A 23,081-nucleotide genomic window follows, 5' to 3' on the forward strand; every position below is an offset into this window, starting at 1 on the left:
CTTTTACTCTGCGGGGACTAGAGCTGGACGGAGACACACTGGGGTCTATCTCCAGGAGAGCCGCCCTATTGGCTACCGTGGGCCCCAGCAGGGAGGAGCGAGCTGGATTCATGTTTAGTTTCAGCTGTCAGTCAAAGAACTTCCAGTTTTCCCGTATCTCACCTGCCCAAGGTGAGTGGAGATCGTGGGAATAGGATGGACTTATTGTCAGGAAGTTCCAGGTTATATCCAAGATGAAACACTTAATCCCCATCATCGGAAGTTTGGGCAACTTGCGACTAAAATGAATCTGGCGCGTTTATGGACGACTTACGCAGCGCATTTTGCACAAATTTACATGCGGATACAAGTTAAAGCTTCTAGTCAACAACAGCTCAAGGTCGTGCTGATGGAAGAATAATAAGCATTAAATAGCTTCGAATTAAAGTCAACATTACAAAAGCAATGATCCGAGACCAAATTTATATTCACAGAAAGTTCACGACTGATTCAACTTAATATCTTTGCTGCGTCCTTAAAAACATTTTTACTACTCTTTTGACTTAAACTACGCGGTTATAAAATAAAATAAAATATTAATCATACTGCTGCATAGAATGTTGAATCTAAATTTGGAATCCACACATTTGTCGAATTAAAATGTATTCTTTAGTAATAAATAAAAATAATAATAAATAAGAGTGGTGATGGTAAGATACATAACACAAAACAACATCTTATTCTTATACACATCATATCCTGATATTAGTGTCATTACATCATAATACGCATTATTCACTCAAACAGTCCCTTAGGAATAATGAATTGTTTAAATTGCAATCCAACAAAGATCAGTCTCCCAAAAATGTAACGTTTCAGACATTTAGGGGTTATTTTGATTGCACTTAATTTCAGGCAGTTTCTTTGGCTTTTAATTCTTAAAACCTTCTCATTCTTCTAACCTTTGGCACATTGATCAACAGAAAATAAATCAGCTGTTTGATCGTTTGTACTAATCAATTAATTTGATTAATTCAGAAATCTGGTCAAGTATATTCTCTGGTTTCAGTTACTAAATCTTGAGGATTCACCGCTTTTGGGGGGGTTTGTATCAATGAATTTTAAACATATTTGGGCTTTGAGGTGGTCTTTAGTGAAGGAAGTAATCAGAAGATGTCTATGTAGATTATAAAGAAATGTAAAATGGATTTCCCCCAATTTTTGAAACTTTACAGATCAAAGGATGAGTTGAAAAATTAATAACAATAAAAGCAATGTACAGTCATTGTGTAACCCCATATATTTTTGTGCTGGGAAAAGTTTAATCAAAACGGAGAGTTGCCCATAAATAATTTTAATCCATTTGCATTATTGCTGGAAATCGTACAATGTGCATCAACTGCATTTCACGAGATAATAATGATGATGATGACAAAAATAGCTTTATTTATACATTTATAATGCACTTTCAGGTAAATATGTGAAATCAGAGTGCTTTGCATCAACTACTGCATATAAAATACCAATTTAAACAGCAAAAAAACAACATCCATAAAATAAACATTCAAATGCAAAAAACAAATGAATAAATCAAAATACACCAACTCAACTAGCACCACCCAACCTCTTGGATGAATAGAACTAAGTCCCTCAGATAAATGTCTGAGAAACAGACAAGACAGTGACATTGTACTCATAATTACATTACTGGGAAAAGATATGCCTTAAATCTGGATTTAAAATATGCAACAGAATTGAACAGTCTTATCTCTGCTGGCAGACTGATCCACATATAAGGTATATGGTAAACGAAAGCCTCGTGGCCTGCTGGCTTCTTCTTTACCTTTGAAACACTGAGTTATCTTGTATTCTTGCAATGCAGAGCACAGGCAGGTACATAAGGCTTTTGTTATGTGCCGACGCGGGTTGAGGAGCGGACCTGTGTCTGACTGAACCCAGCGCTAAATAACCAGAAAGCGGTTCCAAAAACAAAACATTTATTTCCCTTTCCGTGCAATAATTGTGTACAACATAATATATAGCTTGTCTGGCGGCGTGAAGGACGGCGCGCTCTCCAGCGCCCAAAGGGATCGAATCCCGGCGCTTCTGGACTCAAATTCACCGCCAAACACCCCCCAGGTGGACACGACAAACTGACTCTGTGAAGGATAGAAGAGGTGAGGTAAGTCAGCAGCTACAACTAATATCCTTCAAAGGCACACGCTATCAGCAACACATTCAGGTCTGACTTTAAGCTTTATGTAAATGAGCAGCTTCTCACAACAGGTGGAGGATCATCAGTCCGCACGCCACGGCCGTGAGAAGCGAGCTGCACACTTCTCATCAATGTTCAAATATACTGCGTAACAAAATACCAAATTACTATTAACACTTATTCAGACAATCAATCACCTCTGATGTGTGCTGACAGCATGTGTCCCTCACCCGTCCTCCTTCACAGGCACGATGTGTCAAACCCAGGCGCGGTCCTCAGCGTCTCACAAACGAACGTCACAAGGTCGAGTTCCCGGCAATTCTGCTTGAACCACTCATGGCTTAAATGCAGAACGCCATCTAATTATCTGCTCCAGCTGAAAGTCCTTAAGTCTGCACGTGAGCATCATCCACAGGTGCTGCGAGTCATTAGGCCTGCACGTGGACATCCTCCACAAGTGCAGCCAATAATGTTGATGAGGGTGAAGGATTCTTCTGCCAGCACCTTCTCCACAGACAAAAACCAGTTTGCATACCACCTGGAGAGCAAAGAAAAGAAAACAACACAAAAACATCCAGCCAAACCCTCCAACACACAACAGCTTTACAACATCTACCAGGTAGGAGGGCACTCACTCACTTAATATTTTATTTGTCAAGAATAAAACTTCAAAGTCTGACCTCACGTGAACATGAAGCCAATGCAGTCAGGCTGAAATTGGGGTGATGTGGTCAGATTTTGCTTCCTAGTCAGAAGCATTCTGAACCAACTGAAGACCTCTATAATGCTAGTTTGTGGTAAAACAATCAATAAGTCATTAAAACAATCACTTCTAGATGAAACAAAAGCACATATCAGTGTCTCTGCATAGGTCATACATAGAATAGGCCTTATCTTCCTATATTCTGCAGGTGAAAAAAGGCATTTTTGGTAATCTTTCTATTATATAATAAAAGTTTAATTATCTGTAAAGCCATTGCTTCCAGTTGATCTGGGTTACCACAGCAGATCCACATTGGGATTTGACATATATTTTACTCCAGATGCCCTTCTTGTCACGATTTCAGTTCTATATGTGCAGCTTGTGCTGTTCTTCAGCAGTCACCCAGCCAGGCACTAATCAGGACTTGCTCTGCTTAACTTTGAAGATCTGACAGCATCAGGTGTGCACAGAGTGGGATAGCTGCACTAAATAATAATAATAATAATAATAATAATAATAATAATGATAATGATGATAATAATAATAATAATAATGCTCATTTTTCAGGTTCTCAACCCCAAGATGCAGAACTGAAAGATTGTGTGCTTGACAGAAAAGAGTCACAACAGACATGTTTTTTTTCTTTTGATATCATGTTTGCGTGAGTTAGTATAAATAAATAAAGCGTTTTTTCCCCCTTTATCAAACTGCACTGTAACCGTGACTCCTCTGTGTAGGAACTGTGCTCATGAGCGTCGGTTTCCGTCGGATCGCATTCTGCGTAACACCGAAGGAACACACAGCACCTCTATTTTTCTTTTTGTTGACATTTTTCCCTGCAGCTTTTTATTTTGTATTTTTCACACAGAGATGGACGACCAAGGCTGTCCGAAATGTAAAACAACAAAATACAGGAATCCTTCTCTGAAACTGATGGTGAACGTCTGCGGGCACACGCTGTAAGTAAAATGACAACTATAAAAGTAACACTTTACAACGTTAAGATAAATTAAGCTAAGCTAAAAACGTTTATTTTGGAACGAGGACTATATATATATATATATATATATATATATATATATATATATATATATATATATATATATATATATATATATATATGGTCATGTTTCAGTCTTTTTAAACTTTCTGTTAATTAAACAGCTTTCTGTTGGTGAGTTTTAGCTAAAAGCTAATTTTAGGCTTTCTTTCTTTCCTTCCCACTAATCAAATTTGTCTTATTTCAAAACAGTGCACTTGAGTTTGTTATTCATATATATATATTGCCATATTTCAGTCTTCTAAAACTTTGTGTTAATTAAACACAAAGCTTGTGGTTTTAGTATGGTATTTTTCTGTTGATGAAGTTTAGCTAAAAGGTACATTCAGGCTGTGTTCAGTGACATAGGAAACCATAGCTTGTTTGTTTGTTTGATTCTTTCCCTTCCTCCCTAATGAAATTTGTCTCATTTCAAAACAGTGCAGTTGATTTTCATGTTATTCACAAACATTGGAGGATAAATATAATTTCAGTCTAATAAGACAAGGTCAGGTAAATCACAGACTATGCCACTATATGACTTTAAGTAACTATCGATGAAAAGTTACCACATACAGTGAAGATTAACAAAGTAGGAGAACTGTTGCAAATACAGCCCAAGGAATGCTATGAGCTGGACATCGAGGTAAAAAAAAACAAAACCTGCCTCCAGTAATTAACAAGGTCAGGTTTGAGAGCATGTGCTGGTGCTGTGTCCACCACAACACCAAACCTTCTTCGGTCCTGATGGCAACCACCCAGGCAGATAACTGGCCCTCTATCCCCCACCTGTCAAAAGTAGCCACCTATCTGCTGCAACCGGGTGAAAGATGGGCGTTTCTTTGTCCTTCTTCATTTGCTGATGTTAGGCCATGGGTTGTGTAATCAGTATCTCTTTGTATTTTTGAGACCATGACCTATGTCTGGGGTGGGTGTGAAAATGTTGGCAAATGAAAGCCTATGGTACCCCAAAGCAACATTAGTTTTTCCACAAATGTGAATTTTGAGTGTTAGTGAGAACTCCTCATCCAAAATATCAACATGCATCAAGTATATGTTATAAAAAAACTTAAAACAACAACACATAAAGTGTGCAGTTGACTTAAAAATGCTTTCTTCAGTATTTATGGATTTTATTATTAAATAAGAAAAAAATGGTGATCAGTTACTCCATTTCACCATTGCTGCCATCCTCATCAGAACTTTTTCACTGTCATCATTATCTAAAGTATGGCATCCAGTGATGTTATGACAGTTATTTCTGGCACATTTGCACAGATCTGTGCATGGAACATTGTTTTGCAAACATGCACAAATGTCTGCATCTTTGCATTTAGTTTTCTTTGATGCGGTCACCACTGCAAGTTCCATTACACAATCATGCAATTGCATAAAATCACAGTTACCGTGAAATCAATTAGCCATGGGATTCAGTGTTCCAATTATGCAGTTGCTAAGCAGTAAAAACAAACAAACAAACAAACTTGGCTAGAGGTTCACTGTGCAGCGAGCATCTAAAGTTACAATTACCATGAATTTGAATGGGTGTGCTTGCATGAGCAAAACTTGAACCTTCGTGCGCATGCATGAACTTTTTCACGCCTGTCGATTGCATCATTTTCTGGTAAGCAGCCTTTGTATGAGGACATGTGTAGGGCGCTCCTCGGATTTTCATTGCAAAGAAAAAGAACGACTGGAGCAGCGCTACTGCATCAAATTTTGCCAGAAACTGGGTGACAGCCAGGTGGAAACCATTCGGATGATTCAGACGGCTTTCGGTGACTTTTCAGGCGTGTGACTATCCGAGAAATTGTGGAAGAGGTGGGCATGTCACAGCATGTCCTGTGAGACTTCAACATGGAGGCGCTTTTGCTCTGCCGTCAGCAGCAGCATGAATTTCACAGCCACTCTTTTCATGGCCAAATCTTCTGTCACAGTGGAATGTACCGAAAAAGTGCTGATGTCCACCTCTTCCGCAATTTCCCGGACAGTCACACGACGGTCCTGCATCACCACAGCGTTCACTTTGGAAATGATCTGGTCATTTCAGCATGTTGATGGCCGACCAGAGCGTGGCTCGCTCTCCACCGTTGTGTGGACGTCTTTAAACCGGTTGTACCGCTCCTTAATCCGTGTGATGCCCATAGCATCGTCACCAAAAGCCGTCTGAATCTTCCGAATGGTTTCTACCTGGCTGTTGCCCAGTTTCTGGCAAAATTTGATGCAGTAGCGCTGCTCCAGTCGTTCCGTCTTTTTCCTTGAAATGAAAATCCGCCAAGCGCATGACACACCTCACACAAAGGCTGCTTACCAGAAAATGATGCAATCGACAGGCGTGAAAAAGTTCATGCATGTGCACGAAGGTTCAAGGTCTGCTCATGCAAGCACACGTGATTCAAATCCATCAGGTTTTTGCAAAAAATAAAAAGGCCGATACTTTTCTAACAGACCTCGTATGAGCTTGACTTGACTGGTGTGGTGAGAAGACAGCACAGTGAGTTGATTCACCAAGTTTGATTGAAGTTGGTCTTTGTGATTTGAAGATATCACTGTGGACACATAAACAAACGGCTAGACACGACCATTAAAATAGCCTCTTTTTGCTTTGCAGCGATGCTAATAGACAAATTAATAAATAACTGATCAAGATGTGGATCCATGCCGGATCCACTGTAGTAGAGTCGTCTTGCTTAGTGTAATCCCCTTTTCCTATGATCTTCAAATTCAATAAGTGGGTGTAGATGATGCATGTCGATAGCTGGTCATTGTTTATGCTTAACCACCTTTCTGAAAATCTTCTAGAAAGTGGCACTGTGTGTGCAGACATTTGAACCACAGATTGTACAATAAGGTATGTGAGCCATCTTGTACTTGATGATTCACATCTTGTTAATTTAAGATTGTAACCTGTTTTGTTATTGCCCTATAATGTGATTGACATATCTTTCTTCATAATTTCGTTAGAGCCTTCACTGTACTAATATTTATAGATTTATTCATTGCTTCCGTCACAGAGAGAATTTTCTTCAAACCAAATCAGTATATAATATAAGCTTTCAACGACCATAATAGAAGAGTTTTCCCTTTAAGTGTAGGATAAATAGCATTAACTGCAAGAAAAATGACTGTAGATGTCTATCACAAGTTCCTTTTCTTGTCATCCATTGAAACAGCTGATAATTTAATTCAAGGGGACGTGTTGTTCTCAATGGGCATCTTGCAGCGATAGTGGCAGCATGATGAGAGCATATATTCGATCCTCTGTTTATTGACTGTACCATCAGGAAGTAGCTGTGCTTTGTCATCAAGTCAGCAAACTCATAACTCAGTGCCCCTGTGTAAATGCAGAGTTGTGCACGAATAAAATTAAAATGGTTTTCCATTGAAGCAATTTAGACGGCTGTCCCAGTACAAGTCACCTTGTGTTTTTCGCAGAGTAACAGTTTGGTCATATCCTTCTTATGGCTTATTACTTATTATATTATATATACCTTTTTCTTGAGCTGCTTGGGTGGGTAAGGAGAGTTCCCATGGGATAAAAAAGCTTTTTAACCTACCATCCCTGGTTCTCAAGACCAGGCACCTAAGTGGTTCTACTCTACTCTTTTCTACTCTCCTATTTTACTCTTCCTTTTTAGATATTTAGATATACCTTTGTATACTGGCATAGTTCCACCTTAGAATTGGAATATAGTATATAAGATATACCTTACTAAATTTTCATGAAAAAAAAAACTATACTGTCAAATTGCATCTGCATTTTTGTCACTGTCAGTGGGTTTTTCTTGGAAGTTTTGTATTGACAGTTTTTGATTTCTTATTTGGTGACATCAGTGTCAACAGTATAAAGAAGATGAATGTGTCAAAAAATTGTTAAATAAGTAAATCTGTGGGAAGGGAAACTTGGGGAAATACTACATTAGAAAGGCAAATACTGTATGGGCATCCATATCTATGAAAATGGAGACTTCTAAATACACACCAGATCCTTTTACTAAATTCAAATACTGTCTGCTCAAACTTCAGATTGTTGTGCCGCTTCTTAAAATACGAGTATAGGCAGAATCACTGTCACATTTTAAAATTGATATCATTGTTGAAGTACAAGAATTGATGTACTCTCACCGGAACACATCACAGTCATTGTTCATAATGGTAATGGGAAAGTTCTCACTATAAAAGTTAAGGAGTTTTTAGATTTTATTGTGAAAGATTGGTATCCTGTAACAACTTTGTGCTGATCAGATTATTATACCTGCTCATGCCAGTGCATGCAGGTGTAACAAATTAAATCAACTTAAAGCAAAGTGTTTTCGTCTGATTTGGGGCAAACTTTGTAGAACGATTGAGGATCAGCTAAGAACAAAGTGATTTGATTTTGACCAAAATTAGTGGAAAATAAAGGTCATGGGTCAAGGTCAAAATATTTTGACTGAATGCCCATGTAGAGAATACTTAGAACAGTCATTTTTGAGGAATAAATTTATGATACACATATGGTTACTTTTAAACAATAATATATAGTCATATACATATCACCTGTTAACTGGTCACATAAGCTTTGATCTTTGGCGACCCTGAAAGGTCGATATGAATTAAATACGGTGGAATGGTTGCGTGTTAGTCAGCAATAAAATGATTCAAAAAACAGAACTATTTGCACACCCAAATCAGAAGTTTGGACAATATGGAAAATACAATAAATAAATAAAGACCCTTCACCATTGATCATTTACATTGCCTTCTATTTTGTTGCAGACTGTATGAACTCAAGATATGTTTTGTGTGGTCAACTAAATTTAATTTTTTAATAAACATTTATTCTAGCTTTTCAGGCTTGCAGCACATTCCAAAAAAAGTTGTAATGGAGGCAATTTTTGGCTAGTAATAAGGTTACAAAAAATAACAATGATGTTGATGTTAATAGGTGATTGCAATAATGGTTTACTACAAAACAAGTATCCATCTGTGCATTTTTCATCAAGACAATGCACAACCACATTCTGCACACATAGAGACATATCAGGTACAGGACTGTCAGCAGTCCCGCTCTAGCTCCAATGGAGAATGTGTGGAGAATTTTGAAATAAGAAATGCAACAAAGATGGCACAAAGATTACCCCCCCCCCCCCCCCCCCACCACCTTTTGCACACCTTTTGTTGCACATCGTAAGGGCCCTGTCCCACTGGCGTTTAGGAGGATTTGCGTATGGATTGCACACAAAATTGGCCCATATTTGCCAAACATCTGCAATATCCGTGTAACATGCCTGTATGAGTCGGCCGTCATCCGAGCACGTCCGTGATCATCCGCAGAGGCACGCATGTCCGCAGCCAGGATTTTTGAGCTGTTCAAAAATCTGGATGCGGATAATATCCACCTTACATACTCCATATATACTCAATTCATACACAATACATACTCACTCTATGCGCTGTATATCTGCTGTTAACCGCTGATATCCGCAACTGACGGGGATTTGCGGCTTGGCAGCGGACCAGGACAGTGTGTAAAACAGATGTATTGCGTGTCCATCATGTCCACATCACAAACTAAAATATGTTGTAGTGAATGCTTACAAATTGGCCACGAATAAAGTGTTTTTATTACATCTGCTTTGCAGCTGATTTGTGGACAATCTGTGATTGCATAACAAACACGTCACGTAAACCCAAAGTGTGGCAGAAAGGGACATACCTGCCAGTCAGTGCCGGTCCGGCTGTGTCAATCCACAAAGATGTAATAGCTGCTGCAATCCAGGACTTTTATTTAACACCAACAAAAGGAAGAGTTGCTGACGCTGGAGTGTGTTTTCTGTGACACTCTCAAAAAAAGAAAAAAAAAAAGAAAAAACACCGTCTCACACCCCGAGCGGCTTCCCCCCCTCCCGCTCCCCAAACTCATGAACAGTTAACCCTCACATGACAAAATGAACATTGACTCTGTGATCAACTTGTCCAAGTCCAGCAAATGCTCCAGAGGCTGTATTGTTGGTGTGAATAGTGATGCCGACGGCCCGAGTGTGCTTCTTTTATGACCGCCATGCAGATGCTGTGCACGCGCAACATGTGCACGATGCGTTCAAAATACACCCGTAATACTGCCGTGATAATCTCACTGTGTCGGATCAGTTTCCTCACTACATGCGTTATATAAATGTCCAAAACTGTGTACAGTACTTATAAAGATGAGATAGAAGTTGCTACAAAAACAAAAAAAACTAGGGATGGGTTGCATGGAATTTGTTTGCAGTTGGAACCACGAAGAATTTGGGCTACACTGTCTTCTTCAGGGACACTTTGACTCACGGACCAGGAACAGTCAGGGACTGAAACATCAGCTTTTCCTTAATGGACAATCAATTCTATTCTATCAATCAATTCTATTCCATATACTCTAAAGGTTACTCCTGTAGATCACCTAAGCCCAGGCTGGCATCCTGTGAAAGCAGTCATATTATTGGACCTCAGCATTTTCTGATTGCACTGCTGCAGGTATTATAAGGTCACAATGCAGAACAGGTCGAAATAACAGGTTTCGATTTGGCATAGAGTCAGCTGTCTTCTGTCCAGATCCAGTCTCCAGTCTCAGATTATTGAACATGCAGAAAAGATTGTTGACTTTGTGTCAGAAATAAGTGAATCCACCTCCTTCCTGTCTACAGGCGTTTTTTTTTTTTTTTTTCTGTCTTGCCAGTTCCTTCATAGACATGAGATAAAGATGCAGGCAATGCCATTGAAGCAGCGGGGTGGAGTAAGGGGTTTCTTTGCTGAGCAAGGACTTTGTTTACCCTCCCTTTGCCACCCCCTTCACTGACCTGCTGACAGCTGCAGATGGGAGAGATAGGAGTCTGAAGCTGTGAGCAGGACAGGTGAGCGAGGGCAGAACTAGCAGCACTCACTCTAACAACAGATAGCAAGCTGCTAAAGCTCCGTCTCCTTAAATTTATTTAGTGTTTTAAGCATCACAGCATAACATTGATTACAAATTGCAGTAGCTACACAATCAGGAAGCTGTCATTTGAAGAAGGCGTCCTTCAGAAGAAAGACAGCAAATTGACTCTCAGAATCAGAATCTCCTCCCTCCCTTTTAGACGTTCACCTCTTCGCTATAGAGTTACACAGGATTTTCACTATTCAGGGTTCTGTTGTGTGGTCCATTTATGGGGCAGGGGGCAAGCTACGCCCCGCTCCTTGCCTTGTGTTGATGAATGGGCTCTTTGTGGGCCTGTGGAAACAAGCTGAATCCCTCCATCTACCTCCATATGGTGAGGCCTATGAGTCTCCTGTAGCCTGGGGCCACAGTGAACATCTGTCTCTTGCAGGGCGCACTTGGAGCAGGAGCTGTGCATGCTCTGAGGCGCCAACTGGACAGCACAGATGTTTGTGCCTGTTGTTCAGTTTCATTTTTATTTTGCCGCGTTGGCTAAGCCAAGCTTAGGCGATCATGCTTGTGAGATCATGCTTCATTTTTGGTGGTGTTTTTTTTTTTTTGAGCGTGTTGCAGTGATAATGCAGCAGGTTGAACTTGTTCAACCCATATCTACGACGTTACCCATAAACAAACTACAGTGCTCTGCATTTTTTTTTTCTACAACTGCTTTTTATTGTTTTGAAATGCTGATGAATGGAAACGTTGTGCAAAGCAGCATGATTACTTCTATTCATGATTGTTGTAATAGGTTTCATCCCGAGTGAGTCGTAGACCAGTGTCTCAAGCCTGATCCTTGACTTTGGAAAGAAATGACTCAGCCATGCCATCTCTGACGTATATGATGAGAAGTCTGGATTTTTCCCTCAACTTTGCTATATTATCATAACTGTCAGTCCTCAAAAACAGATAGTGACATTTGGAAACCAGATGTTGTTCATTTTGGTGCAGGCAGTTGAGTGGGAAGGTGAATTTCTGGTGAAATAAAGCTCCTCAGAGACTTAATTTAAAGTGTGTACTGTGCAAACGTTTATCCAGGCCCTCTACCCCACCGATTGACTGCTCAAGGGGGGGATTTTGAAACATTCCTATTGTCTTCTGTGTCCTCTCTTCGCTCGAGAGTGACTGATTGGTAAACACTTACCTGCATAAAGGTGTGACTGATGGCCAGCCTTTGGGTTATGGATCTATGCCCTCGGGTGCAGAAGCACCAATCTGACATTTATATGACAGTTTATTTTGTGTTGTGGTGAATATTTTCAGGAGGTCATTGCAATATTGCTGATAATGATGTGAGGACATGTGGAATTTTATGTGGATGTCAAGTAACAATCTGTAAAGACTGAGGGTCAGTTCAGTCTATGCAGTATGTGCACATATGTCGGCGCAGCGTGGCTACCCCAGCTGGGCTGGTTGCAAAGGCATTGTTACAATGGCATGCAAAGTATAGCTTCCTCTTTGACTGTTAGGTTTTCCTGATATTTCCCAACATCAGCTGCAGAGTGTATCTTACGGTCTGTCAGAGTTGGTCGCTGCCTCTGTGGTGGCGAGGCATGCACTTTAATGATGAGAACTGTGATTTATGGTTTCTTGTATCAAGAACCAAAGGCTGTCTGTAAAAGTAATCATGACTGTGTTGTACTGTTACACATTTTCTCTTGGAAAGTAATTTCACCCATTAGACAGATTTATAGTAGAAAATCTTCATCAATAACCGTCTAGATTTCCACATTATTTAAAAAGAGAGGCCTTAGCGTTTCCATAATATACCTTATTTTCTTTTAGGCTCTGTGTCAGGAATAATAGGGAAATTTTCTGGGATAACAAGAAAAAAAAGTTGGAAACAAATGTGGACTTACTGGTGGCTATCAGTGATTCCCCAACAGTATTATAGGGCTGGTGTGCCGCCAAGCCAACGACAACCCCTGCCAGGCCAGAAGTATTTTGTTAATAAAGCAAAAAAGAAAAAAAAATACAGTCAGATATCCATTCGTTTGGATTTCAATAGTCATTCCAGCACATCCGCAGCGCTTTAATTCTGGTATTCTCTCACACAGTCTTCTATGGAGTAAATGTTATTTTTAGTGATTTGACAGTGGACTAATTGGCTTCTTGTTATTGATATTATTATTGTTGTTTTTATCTTACAGACATTCAGGCCTCTATATTATTGAACCTATTATATGAATATTATATTGAACCTCTATATTAAAACAATTTCATGTTTGTACCTACTTTGTATTGAGCAGCGGTGGTGGCCAAGTGGTTAATGCGCTTGGTTTCAGTGCAGAAAGTTCTGGGTTCAAATCCCACCCCTGCCACATTTCTGCATGTAATGTGGATTTGCGTCAGGAAGGGCATCCGGCGTAAAACTTGTGCCAATTCAATATGCAGATCCACCTTGGATTTGCTGTGGCGACCCGGAGTGCAAACAAGGGAGCAGCTGAAGGGACTTACTTTTACCTAGTTTGTATTGAGAGAAAGAAAAAAATAAACATGCTTATTTTTTACCCATAACCACTTTTTAATTTTTAATGACTGAGATTTTTTTCTTATACTGAAATATATTGTTTGCACCTAGGCAGTGTTGGTGGTGTTGCGATGGTTAGTGATGCTTCTGAAATGCAATGTGAGAGTGATCCTAGTCTTTGGGTATTCTTTAACATGAAAACTATGTGTGTATTTTTCTGATTGATATATATATATATATATATATATATATATATATATATATTGTGTGTGTGTGTGTGTGTTTTGTGTGTGCACACATATATTTTAAAGCCACCTATGATCAAGCTTTGAATACCTAAGGGTTTGTCTTTAATATTTTGTTCTAATCAGTAATTGAATTTTGCAATCCACAAGGCTCCAGAACTTCCAATACTCTAGTGAGGTTTTAGTATTATTTAATTTCTATGTTGTCATTAATTAGCAGGTATCTCTAGTTGGTGACATTAGTTCCACTGATGGTGCTGCAGTTCCATACTTCTTAATACCTGCACCCAAGCTTGCCTGTTATAAAATCCACCATCCATTCTGCAAAATTACGCATTAATCAAACACGTGAACCAAAGCTAGCCTTAGCTTGTTTTGTGCTTGCAAAATGGGGGTGTGTTTGGGTTCATTCATTCAGTCCAGGTCAAGCCAGTGTAGCCCACATTACATTTATAGGTTGGCTGGGAGTTAGGTACTGCTGTCTGGCAACATTTGGAACCACTCTATTTGAGTTTCAAACCTGCTCTTCGCAAAACCTGAGAGTGATGTCACAAAGTATTTGCTCAGTATACTGTACGTACAGTCCATGGGTTTTACAAATTTTCTGAAAACTCAGTGCATTGTAATGTTTGTGATTAAGTACAAACTAAAATACAAAGTCACAAATGCAGAAAAACTGCATTTTCCTTTTTTTTTTCATTACTTTCTGGTGTGCCTTTATCCTAAACCACTCATCTAACGATTTATAATCAGACTACACTGTGAATTACTGATCTGTTTTTTGTCTTGTACAACTGAGCAGAAGGACTGAAGTCTGTTGAAATAACAATAACGCAAGTGTTTTTCCAGTGCAGACAGACACTCCAGTGATGGGTGTCAGACTAATTTCCTCTCGTCTGAGAGCAGGAGGCAGTCTAATCGACATTCCAATCATAATCTCAGCCATCTTTAAGCACTCAGAGAAAATATTCATATGCCCCATTATCACCCAGAGGACTTTGTAGCAGATTGGAGGCCTAAAAAAAATGACTCGACTGTGAGAGCCTCAGAAATTGCACATGGTCACAAATGCATATTCAAACCTGACTTTTAGGGTCACTTTTGGATCAATCCAACTCAACTCGGTGGTGTTTTATTGACACGTCTCTTCACAGATGCGAGAACTGTGTGGAAATGCTGTTTGTGCGCGGCTCGGGCACCTGTGTGCAGTGCAACACACCCCTGAGGAAGAACAACTTCCGCGAGCAGCTGTTTGAAGACCCGGCCGTGGACAAGGAGGTGCAGATTCGCAAGAAGGTGCTGAAAATGTGAGTGAGGGAACGAGAAGGGGCGTGGGGTGTGGCTGTGTGTGTGTTACGTGTGATGCCATCTTTCCTCCCACTTCTTAAGCCACCTTTGTTTTTCCTCATTACACTGTTTGTTTTGTAGACAATGAATCTGCCCAGGGGGCTCAAACGGGAAGGCTCTTTCCCTGCCAGGTTTTTACTTCTCAGCCCCTCCGTGTTTTCTCTCCCTCTCTCATCTGTTCTTTAATAGACCCTTAATTGACATCTAATGTGTGCTTATTAGGCAGTGTGCAGACATGGTATTATAAATTGGTTGATTTAATATTAATGTTGGTGCATATTTGCTTAGATTATTTTCTGCTATTTGTGACATTGCTCTTGTTCTTCTGCTGTAGATACAATAAGAGAGAGTTTGACTTCCCCAGTCTGAGAGAATATAATGACTACTTGGAGCAAATAGAGGACATAGGTAAGAGTCGTGGCTTCAAGTGGTGTGTTTGAGGCTTAAGGCTGGTTTTTACCTCCGTGCTACTGCATGTCCATGTTATCTCTTGCTGAAACAAAGCAGAGAATTATGGGTACACTGAAAAAAGAGAACAGTGGAACCAACTTAAAAACGTTACAGTTGATAAAACCTGAATAAATTAAGTTGTTTAAACTTAAATTTGTAAGTTATCTAACTTAAGTTCAAACAACTCAGTTCATTCAGGCTTTACCAATTGTAGCACATTTTTAAGTTGTTTCTTTTTTTTCCAGTGTCATTAAACAGTACATGCGACTCTGCCTATTCGTACCACTCTGCTGAGACAGAGTCCAGTCGGAATTAATACTTCAAAACGAATTGCCGCTTTAAATAAAATGACACCTCTTTCCAAATGCCGTAATACAGACAGTAAACTACAATTGACTAAAATGTTTTTTTTTTTCCTCCCAAAATGAGACGTCCTGCATTCTTTATGAATTACATCCTGATGTATGGAAAGACATTCATGCCAATAATGTCTGAAAGGAAATGCTTTTGACGAAAACTACAGATTTAGTTTATTTCTATTTATTTCCAGAGATCAAGGATCCACCATGTAGAGTTTATTATGTCCAAAGTTTAAGGATCCAGTGACCAATTTCATATTTATTACTTACGACTCAATAAAATGTTGTTGACATCGAAAACCTGTAAAGCCTACTTTTAGTACACAGAAAATTCACAAGAGGTATCGATAAGGGAATTGATAATGAATCGGCTCGATAAGCGGAATCGATAATGGTATCGATAAAATGTTATCAATACCATCCCTAGTGTTCCGTCTCTGAGCTTCTTCTACAGTAGGGTGCACTTTCTGGTACTGTGCGTGTGACACTGTGTCCAGGTGGTGATCTACAGTCCCGCCCAGCATTACTTAATTTTAAACACAGAATTTAACACGTGTTCAGAAATAAATGCAGATGAACCAATTTTGTGGTTGCTCAGAATATTTAATAAAATATCAGGGATATTGAGCAGCAGCAACAACAACAATGCTTTCCCCATAGTAAAATAAAAATACAGACATGAAATTGACGTGGCAAACTTATTGGCACACTTTGATGATTTACAGTGAATTTACTGGTTTTCTTACATATGCTGAGCGAGTGTAAGATAACAAAAAGTGTATTTTTGTTCACGTCATCACAAATAAATATTATTTTTGTATGCTCACAAAATATGAGGAAAAGTAGAGTTGCATGTTTCTACCCCCAATTTCTTGTCTTACATTCACCCAATATAAGTGAGGAAGTCAATTTGTTCTGTCTGTCAATGTTCAAGAAAGTTTGTGTGTGTGTGTGTTGGGGGGGGGGGGATTCCAGAATCTGTGTGCCTAATTGGATCCATTCCAAAAGTTAAGGGTTTCCTCCTTTGCCAATATCCATCTTTCCACCAAGTTTCAAGAAAATCATTGTGGTTGTTTTTGCGTAATCCTGCAAACAGACAAATGACTTTTAAAAAATTTAAACTTCATGACACAGGGAAAAACATGCTTTATATTTACTTCTGGTGTGACTGCAGAGAACAGCGTTTACAGGCATCAATATAAGCCATGAAGTACACTTTCTTCCTCTTATTCCTGCCCCTTCTTTTAGTGGCTTCGATGAGGGGTCAACACAGCACTACTTATGCACTCTAACCCAAATGTGCTTGTCGTGTCCATTTATCCACTTACTGTGTGACGTAAATGACATCACCTGGAGTCCGCCGAGACTTCAGTGTGGTCAGAACGCTGAAGCTATTCCTTTAGGCATTCAAGGAAATGGTGAAGCAAATTTCCTATGTCAAGAAATCATTTAATTCATGAAACTACGAAGCACACTGGAAAAAAAAAATGGTTTTCACTGATCCACTGTGATTGCTGTCTTTTGTGGGATTTATTAATCCTGGAAGACGGAGGAAGAAGAAGGGTCAGAATTTCTCAAAATATTTGTTCATACCGCTCATATAATGTAATAATATTAAGCCACTGTCTAGTGGATATTAATATTGAAGACATTGCTCATGTTGTCGCTAATTTGTGAACTAAAATTTGCTGTTGGCTAACTATAAACAGAATATGTGTAGACCATGGTCAGCTGAAAAGTTCTGCTTCCTACACGATTACGTCATTATAAGCAAGATACTGACACGAATTGCATATCTGCTTAAAGCTTGGAATCTTCTCTATCAGGCAGTGTAATTTACTTTCCACATAGTCACCTTCACCTTCCACACACTTACCCCAACAGTTTTTGCATGCCATTGGTGAAGAAATTGGGTGTTTGTACTTCTGCATCATGAGTGCAACATTGTCCCTTCAGGTGTTCAGTCGTCATCCACAAGTCTCGCTATAGATAACAGTCATTTGTCGATGAATATCCACAGATGCACAACCCTCCACCATGAGGAATTCAGGAACATATTGTTTTAAACACACACATCCTTTTACATTGCTTGTTATTGAAATAATCGTGTTGGAGGCAGAACTTTTCAGCTGACCCAAGTATGTGAATACCTTACCATAGTTTGACAAAAATACTGGACACTAACGTTCCCAGTCTGCTGACTGGTATGTGCCTATTATAATGGAAACATTGTGTGTTTTGTTCTTGGTGTTTGGATGTTCTTATGCGTTGTGCATTGAAAATATCACAATTTCACTTTGACCACGTCCCTTGTTGTCTCTTTAGTGGAAAAAAATGGAAAAAATTTAGTTTGCATGTTTATTCTTTTATGTATTTATTTTTGTAAACCACACCCATCAGATGACTTTGATTAACTGTAAAACAATAATTGATAGTTTGCACTATGGGGGAAACAATTTGTAGTTGCAGTTGCACGTACAAAGGTGCCATTTATGCCTCTACTAGAAATCAAGAGTAGATGCTTTGTTTGAAAAGAGATTGATAGCAATCTTTTGCACATGTGCAGAAAGTGTCCACCCCACAGTACAGTCTTGTTGTATAAACAGAAGTATGCAGACAGCTGGAAGACACACATATCTCATTTGCCATCCCCTATTTTGAAGTATATTTGCTGTGTGCTTTAAAACATACAAGCACGTAGGCATTGTGTCACATTGTTAAGTTTGCTGCTTTTGAGGTTTAAACCGTGCATATGCTTGGTACAAATGTTTTTGTGACCGTTCATACACAATTCAGAACATTCTCATTCAAAACACCTCACATCTCTTTGTAGCCCTCTGAGTCTCTTACCTTTGGTGCATAAGGTGAACAAGTCTTATTTCGACCATGAAAGCATTTTTGGCCATTTTACAACCATGTGCAATTTGAATACTTGGGATGGAAGCCATCCAGATTCTCATATGCAGCTTCAAACTGATCAGAGTCCACAATTAAAAGCACACTTTCGCATTTGTGTGATTGGTTTCACACACCAAAAGAAACAAGAAGGAGCTCAGAGAGTGCAACACCCACATCTCGCATGGTTGACACTGACTAATAAAAATTTATTATAATTAATTAATTATAATAAATTTTTATTATTCAGTGACAAATAATTATTTGTGATTCATTGATACCATAATATATGGTTCTTTGTGGCCTTGTTCGTTGGTCACTTCTTTCCAAAAGAAGCCCACTTTATTCTTAATTAAGACCCCTTTTTTCACCGCATTTAATCGATATTGGTTCCAAACGGTTCCAAGTGGTCACCTTGAGTTTGTCTTTCGAGCTTAAACAATGCTGAAGGTCATGTGACAACTAGAAAGGAAATATGACTCTTTATCTAGATCCTTGTCATTTGATTGGTGGTTTGCATGCTGTGCAAATATGGATTGTTCGTACCATTTGTCATTCTGCTCCATTTACCGTACAATTTTGGTTCCATATGTTTTGTGCTATTGCACGCCGCTCTGTGCTCACATTAGCGGTGACGGTACTCACTTAGCTTAAAAACAAACAGCGGCCCAACATGCTGGGTAACAGACGGGAAGGCTGCATGCGCTGAGGGGGTTTGAGAGCGAGTTTGGGGGGGTGGGTGGGGTGTCTGAGAAAGCAGTGTTTGCCGGAGGCAGAGCTGTGCAGGCCAGGTTGGCCCCACCGCAGCTCGGGGCTTGTGTGGGGCCACTGGGGTACAGCAGGCTCCAACAGGTGACACCTGGGTGAGACGAGGCATCTCAGTCTCTCTACCAAGCTTTGGCAGACACCGTAGGATTGGAAAGGGTGTAAGACCCTTTTCTCTTGTTTATGAATGAATAAAATATCAAATGACAAGGATCTATTTTAGGCGTTATATAAAACAAATAATGAATGTTTTTTCATTCGTTCAATGGTAAGAATATTTAATGCGGTGAAAGATGGAATTTTCCATCTTTCACCTCATTAAATATTCTTTCCATTGCACTCATAAATGTTCATTATTTGTAGAATATTTAATAGTAACCATAGGTGCATCTTTAACTAATTCCTAAGAACAGCCATTCCAAATATCCTTTCCATGTTGGGCCATAATTTTTAACTTGAACTGTTGACATGACCATTAATCAATTATCCTGAAAATCAAGTCGGTCTGACTGACTGCCTGTCTGTACGCAGTGCTGGAAATTGCACTAATGGCATTCTATGTACATTCATTGTTGAATAGAATATGCTGAATATTTTGAAACTTCATAACTCGAGTCTTTTCCTTAAATTGACACCGGTTCACCTAAATCAACAGCATGATTGAAATACCAGATCCCATTTGTAAGGCTCTACCAGTTCAATAAATGGAACATTTTGCGAATGTTTTGCATCATTTTATGCACTTTTCCTTACTCTTCACCTGCACACATTTATTGTCTTTCGAATCACTGAGAACTCCATGGGATTTTGCAGTAATCATTTCTGGGTTTAAACTGTTGGCTGTCTGTGGGCATATTAAACTTGCACATGATCTGTTGGCTTAAAAAGTTTAACACTGGCACATGTCTCCTATGTAGTGTTTAACTTAACCAACAATGTTGACGTGGAGGACACCAAGCAGAAGATGGAGCAGTACCAAAAGGAGAACAGAGATCTCATCCAGAGGAATAAAGCTAAACTTGTATGAACCAAATAGATTTACTACATGTATTGTATTATTGGATTGTACTTTGATGCTATTTGTATGTCATTGCAAACTGACTATCTCTTTTTTGTGTGTATTCTGACAAAGTAGATATTAGGGATGTCACAGTGGATACAGTTTAACTTCACTTTGTCTGTTATTTATGTGTTCTAAATATTAATGGATTAATTGGGGAAAAAAAGAGTCAGATTATAGTTAATGGGGGGGGGGGGGTAGTTTTTGCTGAGTGCCACTTGTGTGGATTTCAGGATGTAGCTGTAGGCACAGGGTAACGCCATTAGGTCTGTTTTGGCATTCAGAATCTTTATCCAGGACACTGTCAAAATTCCTAGCAGTATCTCCTTTTTTTCCGCTCACACTTTTTCTTTACTTCAGTCACGAGAGCACGAGGAGCTGGAGGAGCGCCTGTTGCTGGAGCAGCAGGAGAGCAATCAGCGGAGACTGGAGGTGCTCCAGGAGGAGCAGAGGCAGCTGCAGGCCAAGAGGAAGAACAAGCAGGCTCTGCTGGATGAACTGGTGAGATACACGCAAGTTCTATGTGGACATGACCACAGAATGGCAAGAGCACACACCCTCACCCTGAGGGTTCACGGCTGTGAGAACACTAAGGGCCTATTACCCGTCATTGTGCTGCAGGCCGCATTGTTCTCCTTCTGTGATTCCAAAGTCTTTTGGCTCCATTGTGTTGAGCCATCAGGCTTTGGGAGTGATTGTTCCTGCAAAGTGGGCCACTGAAACATTGCCACTGAAGCATCAGCACAGATAGCAAGCTAAGCTGTGTTTGTTTGTTTAAGGCACAGGGCCGATTGACTGTAGGGAGATGAGATCAGCTCTCACCCTGGAGCAGCTCCACTGATCTCTGACATCTGTGTGTCCCTGTGGCCTAAAAGATAACTTGACTTGCACATGCACACACATTGATGCCTAGTTGCTTCTTCCTGAAGATGTGGCTCACTGACCAATGAAATACATAACTAAAAACATGGCAAATGTCTTGATAATCAAATGCAAAGGTTGGAATAATGTGCACTAATTTTGCATTGCACTCTCCTTGTAACCCGCTCACCACAGCCGTTATCCAGATAAGCACAGTAAGATGGGTAGATTTTGAATTATTTGTCTGTAGTTGTATTGTTTATTTTTGCTCACACATGGAACAGTTTTTTTCAGATAACTGTGATAAGAAAAGAATTTTAACGATGTAATATCAACAAATCAAGTCATCACATAAATTCATACGAGGTCTGTCAATAAAGTATAGGTCCTTTTTATTTTTTCAAAAACTGTATGGATTTCATTCATATAGTTTTTGAAAAATTAAAAAGGACCTTTACTTTATTGACAGACCTTGTATACAGTAAGCACCTATATGAAAGGCATCAGAGGACTGATGCAGTCGCTACACTATGCACACTGGGATACAGCCATATCCAATAATAGTTCATGTTACCAGTCACTCATAAGTAGTTTGCTTATCAATATCTTTAGATCATCTGTCTATCCTGATTGGTTGCAGAAATATATGGGTCAATTGAGAAGTTTTGAGCCTGTCCCCCCTCAAAAAAGTAGGGCGTGGTTCTTAATCTTTTACATTCTAAGAAACCAACTTTTTTCAGCATTGCACCCAGTGAGTCAAAACTGATATCTGAGATATCTGCCGAAGTAACATTCCCACAATGTATTTTAGTTATCTTGTTCATAGAAAGACAGACACACCGGAGCAATTACAATACCCTGCTTCACCGCATTGCAGGGTAAAAATGTTACTTGTTTTAATTACAAATAATACTGATTAGTTTTTATGATAAAGGTCTTCACTGCATAATACAATGGTGCATCTAATGCTGCACTAATTACAAGTCGTACATTTTTACAGTCAGACCCAGAGTTATTTGTGTGCAGTTATCTATTCATGTCATGAAGTTTGTTTTTGTTTCTTAGCAAAAATGTCCTACCTCTTCAGTGCACAACATGTCCAAACTTGTGTTCTTAGACCTCTATGCTTGGCATCACTCCACTATAGGAAGTGAAACATCCGACCTTGCATTTAATGCGGAGGTGAGGATGAAGGCGACACAGTACACTTGAAGCAACATCTCTTGTGGTGCCATACTTTTGTTAAGAGTCTACATTGGTAATGTGGCAGCTTGCCTCAGAGTGCCCCAAACAGACGATTGATACATCTGATCTTAAGGTGTCTTCTTATGATGTCATTTCTTGCCAATGTACAAAACATTCACAATGAAAAGTCTTTAACCTTTAGAATTGCTAGTATTGTTTTTTTTTTTTTTTTTTAGCAGAAATGTTACGAAAGCAGCATTTGGCAATGTTTGTACTCACAGTTTATCATACTCCTATCAATTTCCATGTGCTTGTCCAGGAACAGTCAAAACTGCCTGCCAGCATCTTGCTTGCCCAACACAAAGACCGCACTGTCCAGCTGGAGACCCAGATAGAAAAGCAGAAACAGTCGGTCAAACCTGCCACTGTGTTTTCTACAGGCATCCTTATGGTGAGAGCATTTCTTTAGGTCAGGTAATTGTCCATATACACAAGATATTTATCAGCAAGGATTTGCCAATCTGAGCTTTACTGTTTTAGTTGACAGTAGAATGCCCACAGAGAAACTAATAAGAGA

The 23,081-nt window shown here is 39.4% G+C and overlaps 1 protein-coding gene across 1 annotated transcript; it reads left to right on the forward strand.

Annotated features, from left to right (window-relative positions):
• Window positions 1-42: 42 nt before the first annotated feature.
• On the forward strand, window positions 43-22,973 carry LOC117531950 (CDK-activating kinase assembly factor MAT1-like). Its single transcript, XM_034195138.1, has 7 exons — window positions 43-171; window positions 3,766-3,856; window positions 14,737-14,889; window positions 15,264-15,337; window positions 20,316-20,419; window positions 20,819-20,959; window positions 22,824-22,973. Exons 1-7 carry the CDS (start codon window positions 111-113, stop codon window positions 22,971-22,973), a joined length of 774 nt encoding a protein of 257 aa, XP_034051029.1. The 5' UTR covers window positions 43-110.
• Window positions 22,974-23,081: the final 108 nt, after the last annotated feature.

The sequence above is a fragment of the Thalassophryne amazonica genome, chromosome 19 (genome assembly GCF_902500255.1).
Source record: "Thalassophryne amazonica chromosome 19, fThaAma1.1, whole genome shotgun sequence".
Lineage (NCBI taxonomy): Eukaryota > Metazoa > Chordata > Actinopteri > Batrachoidiformes > Batrachoididae > Thalassophryne > Thalassophryne amazonica.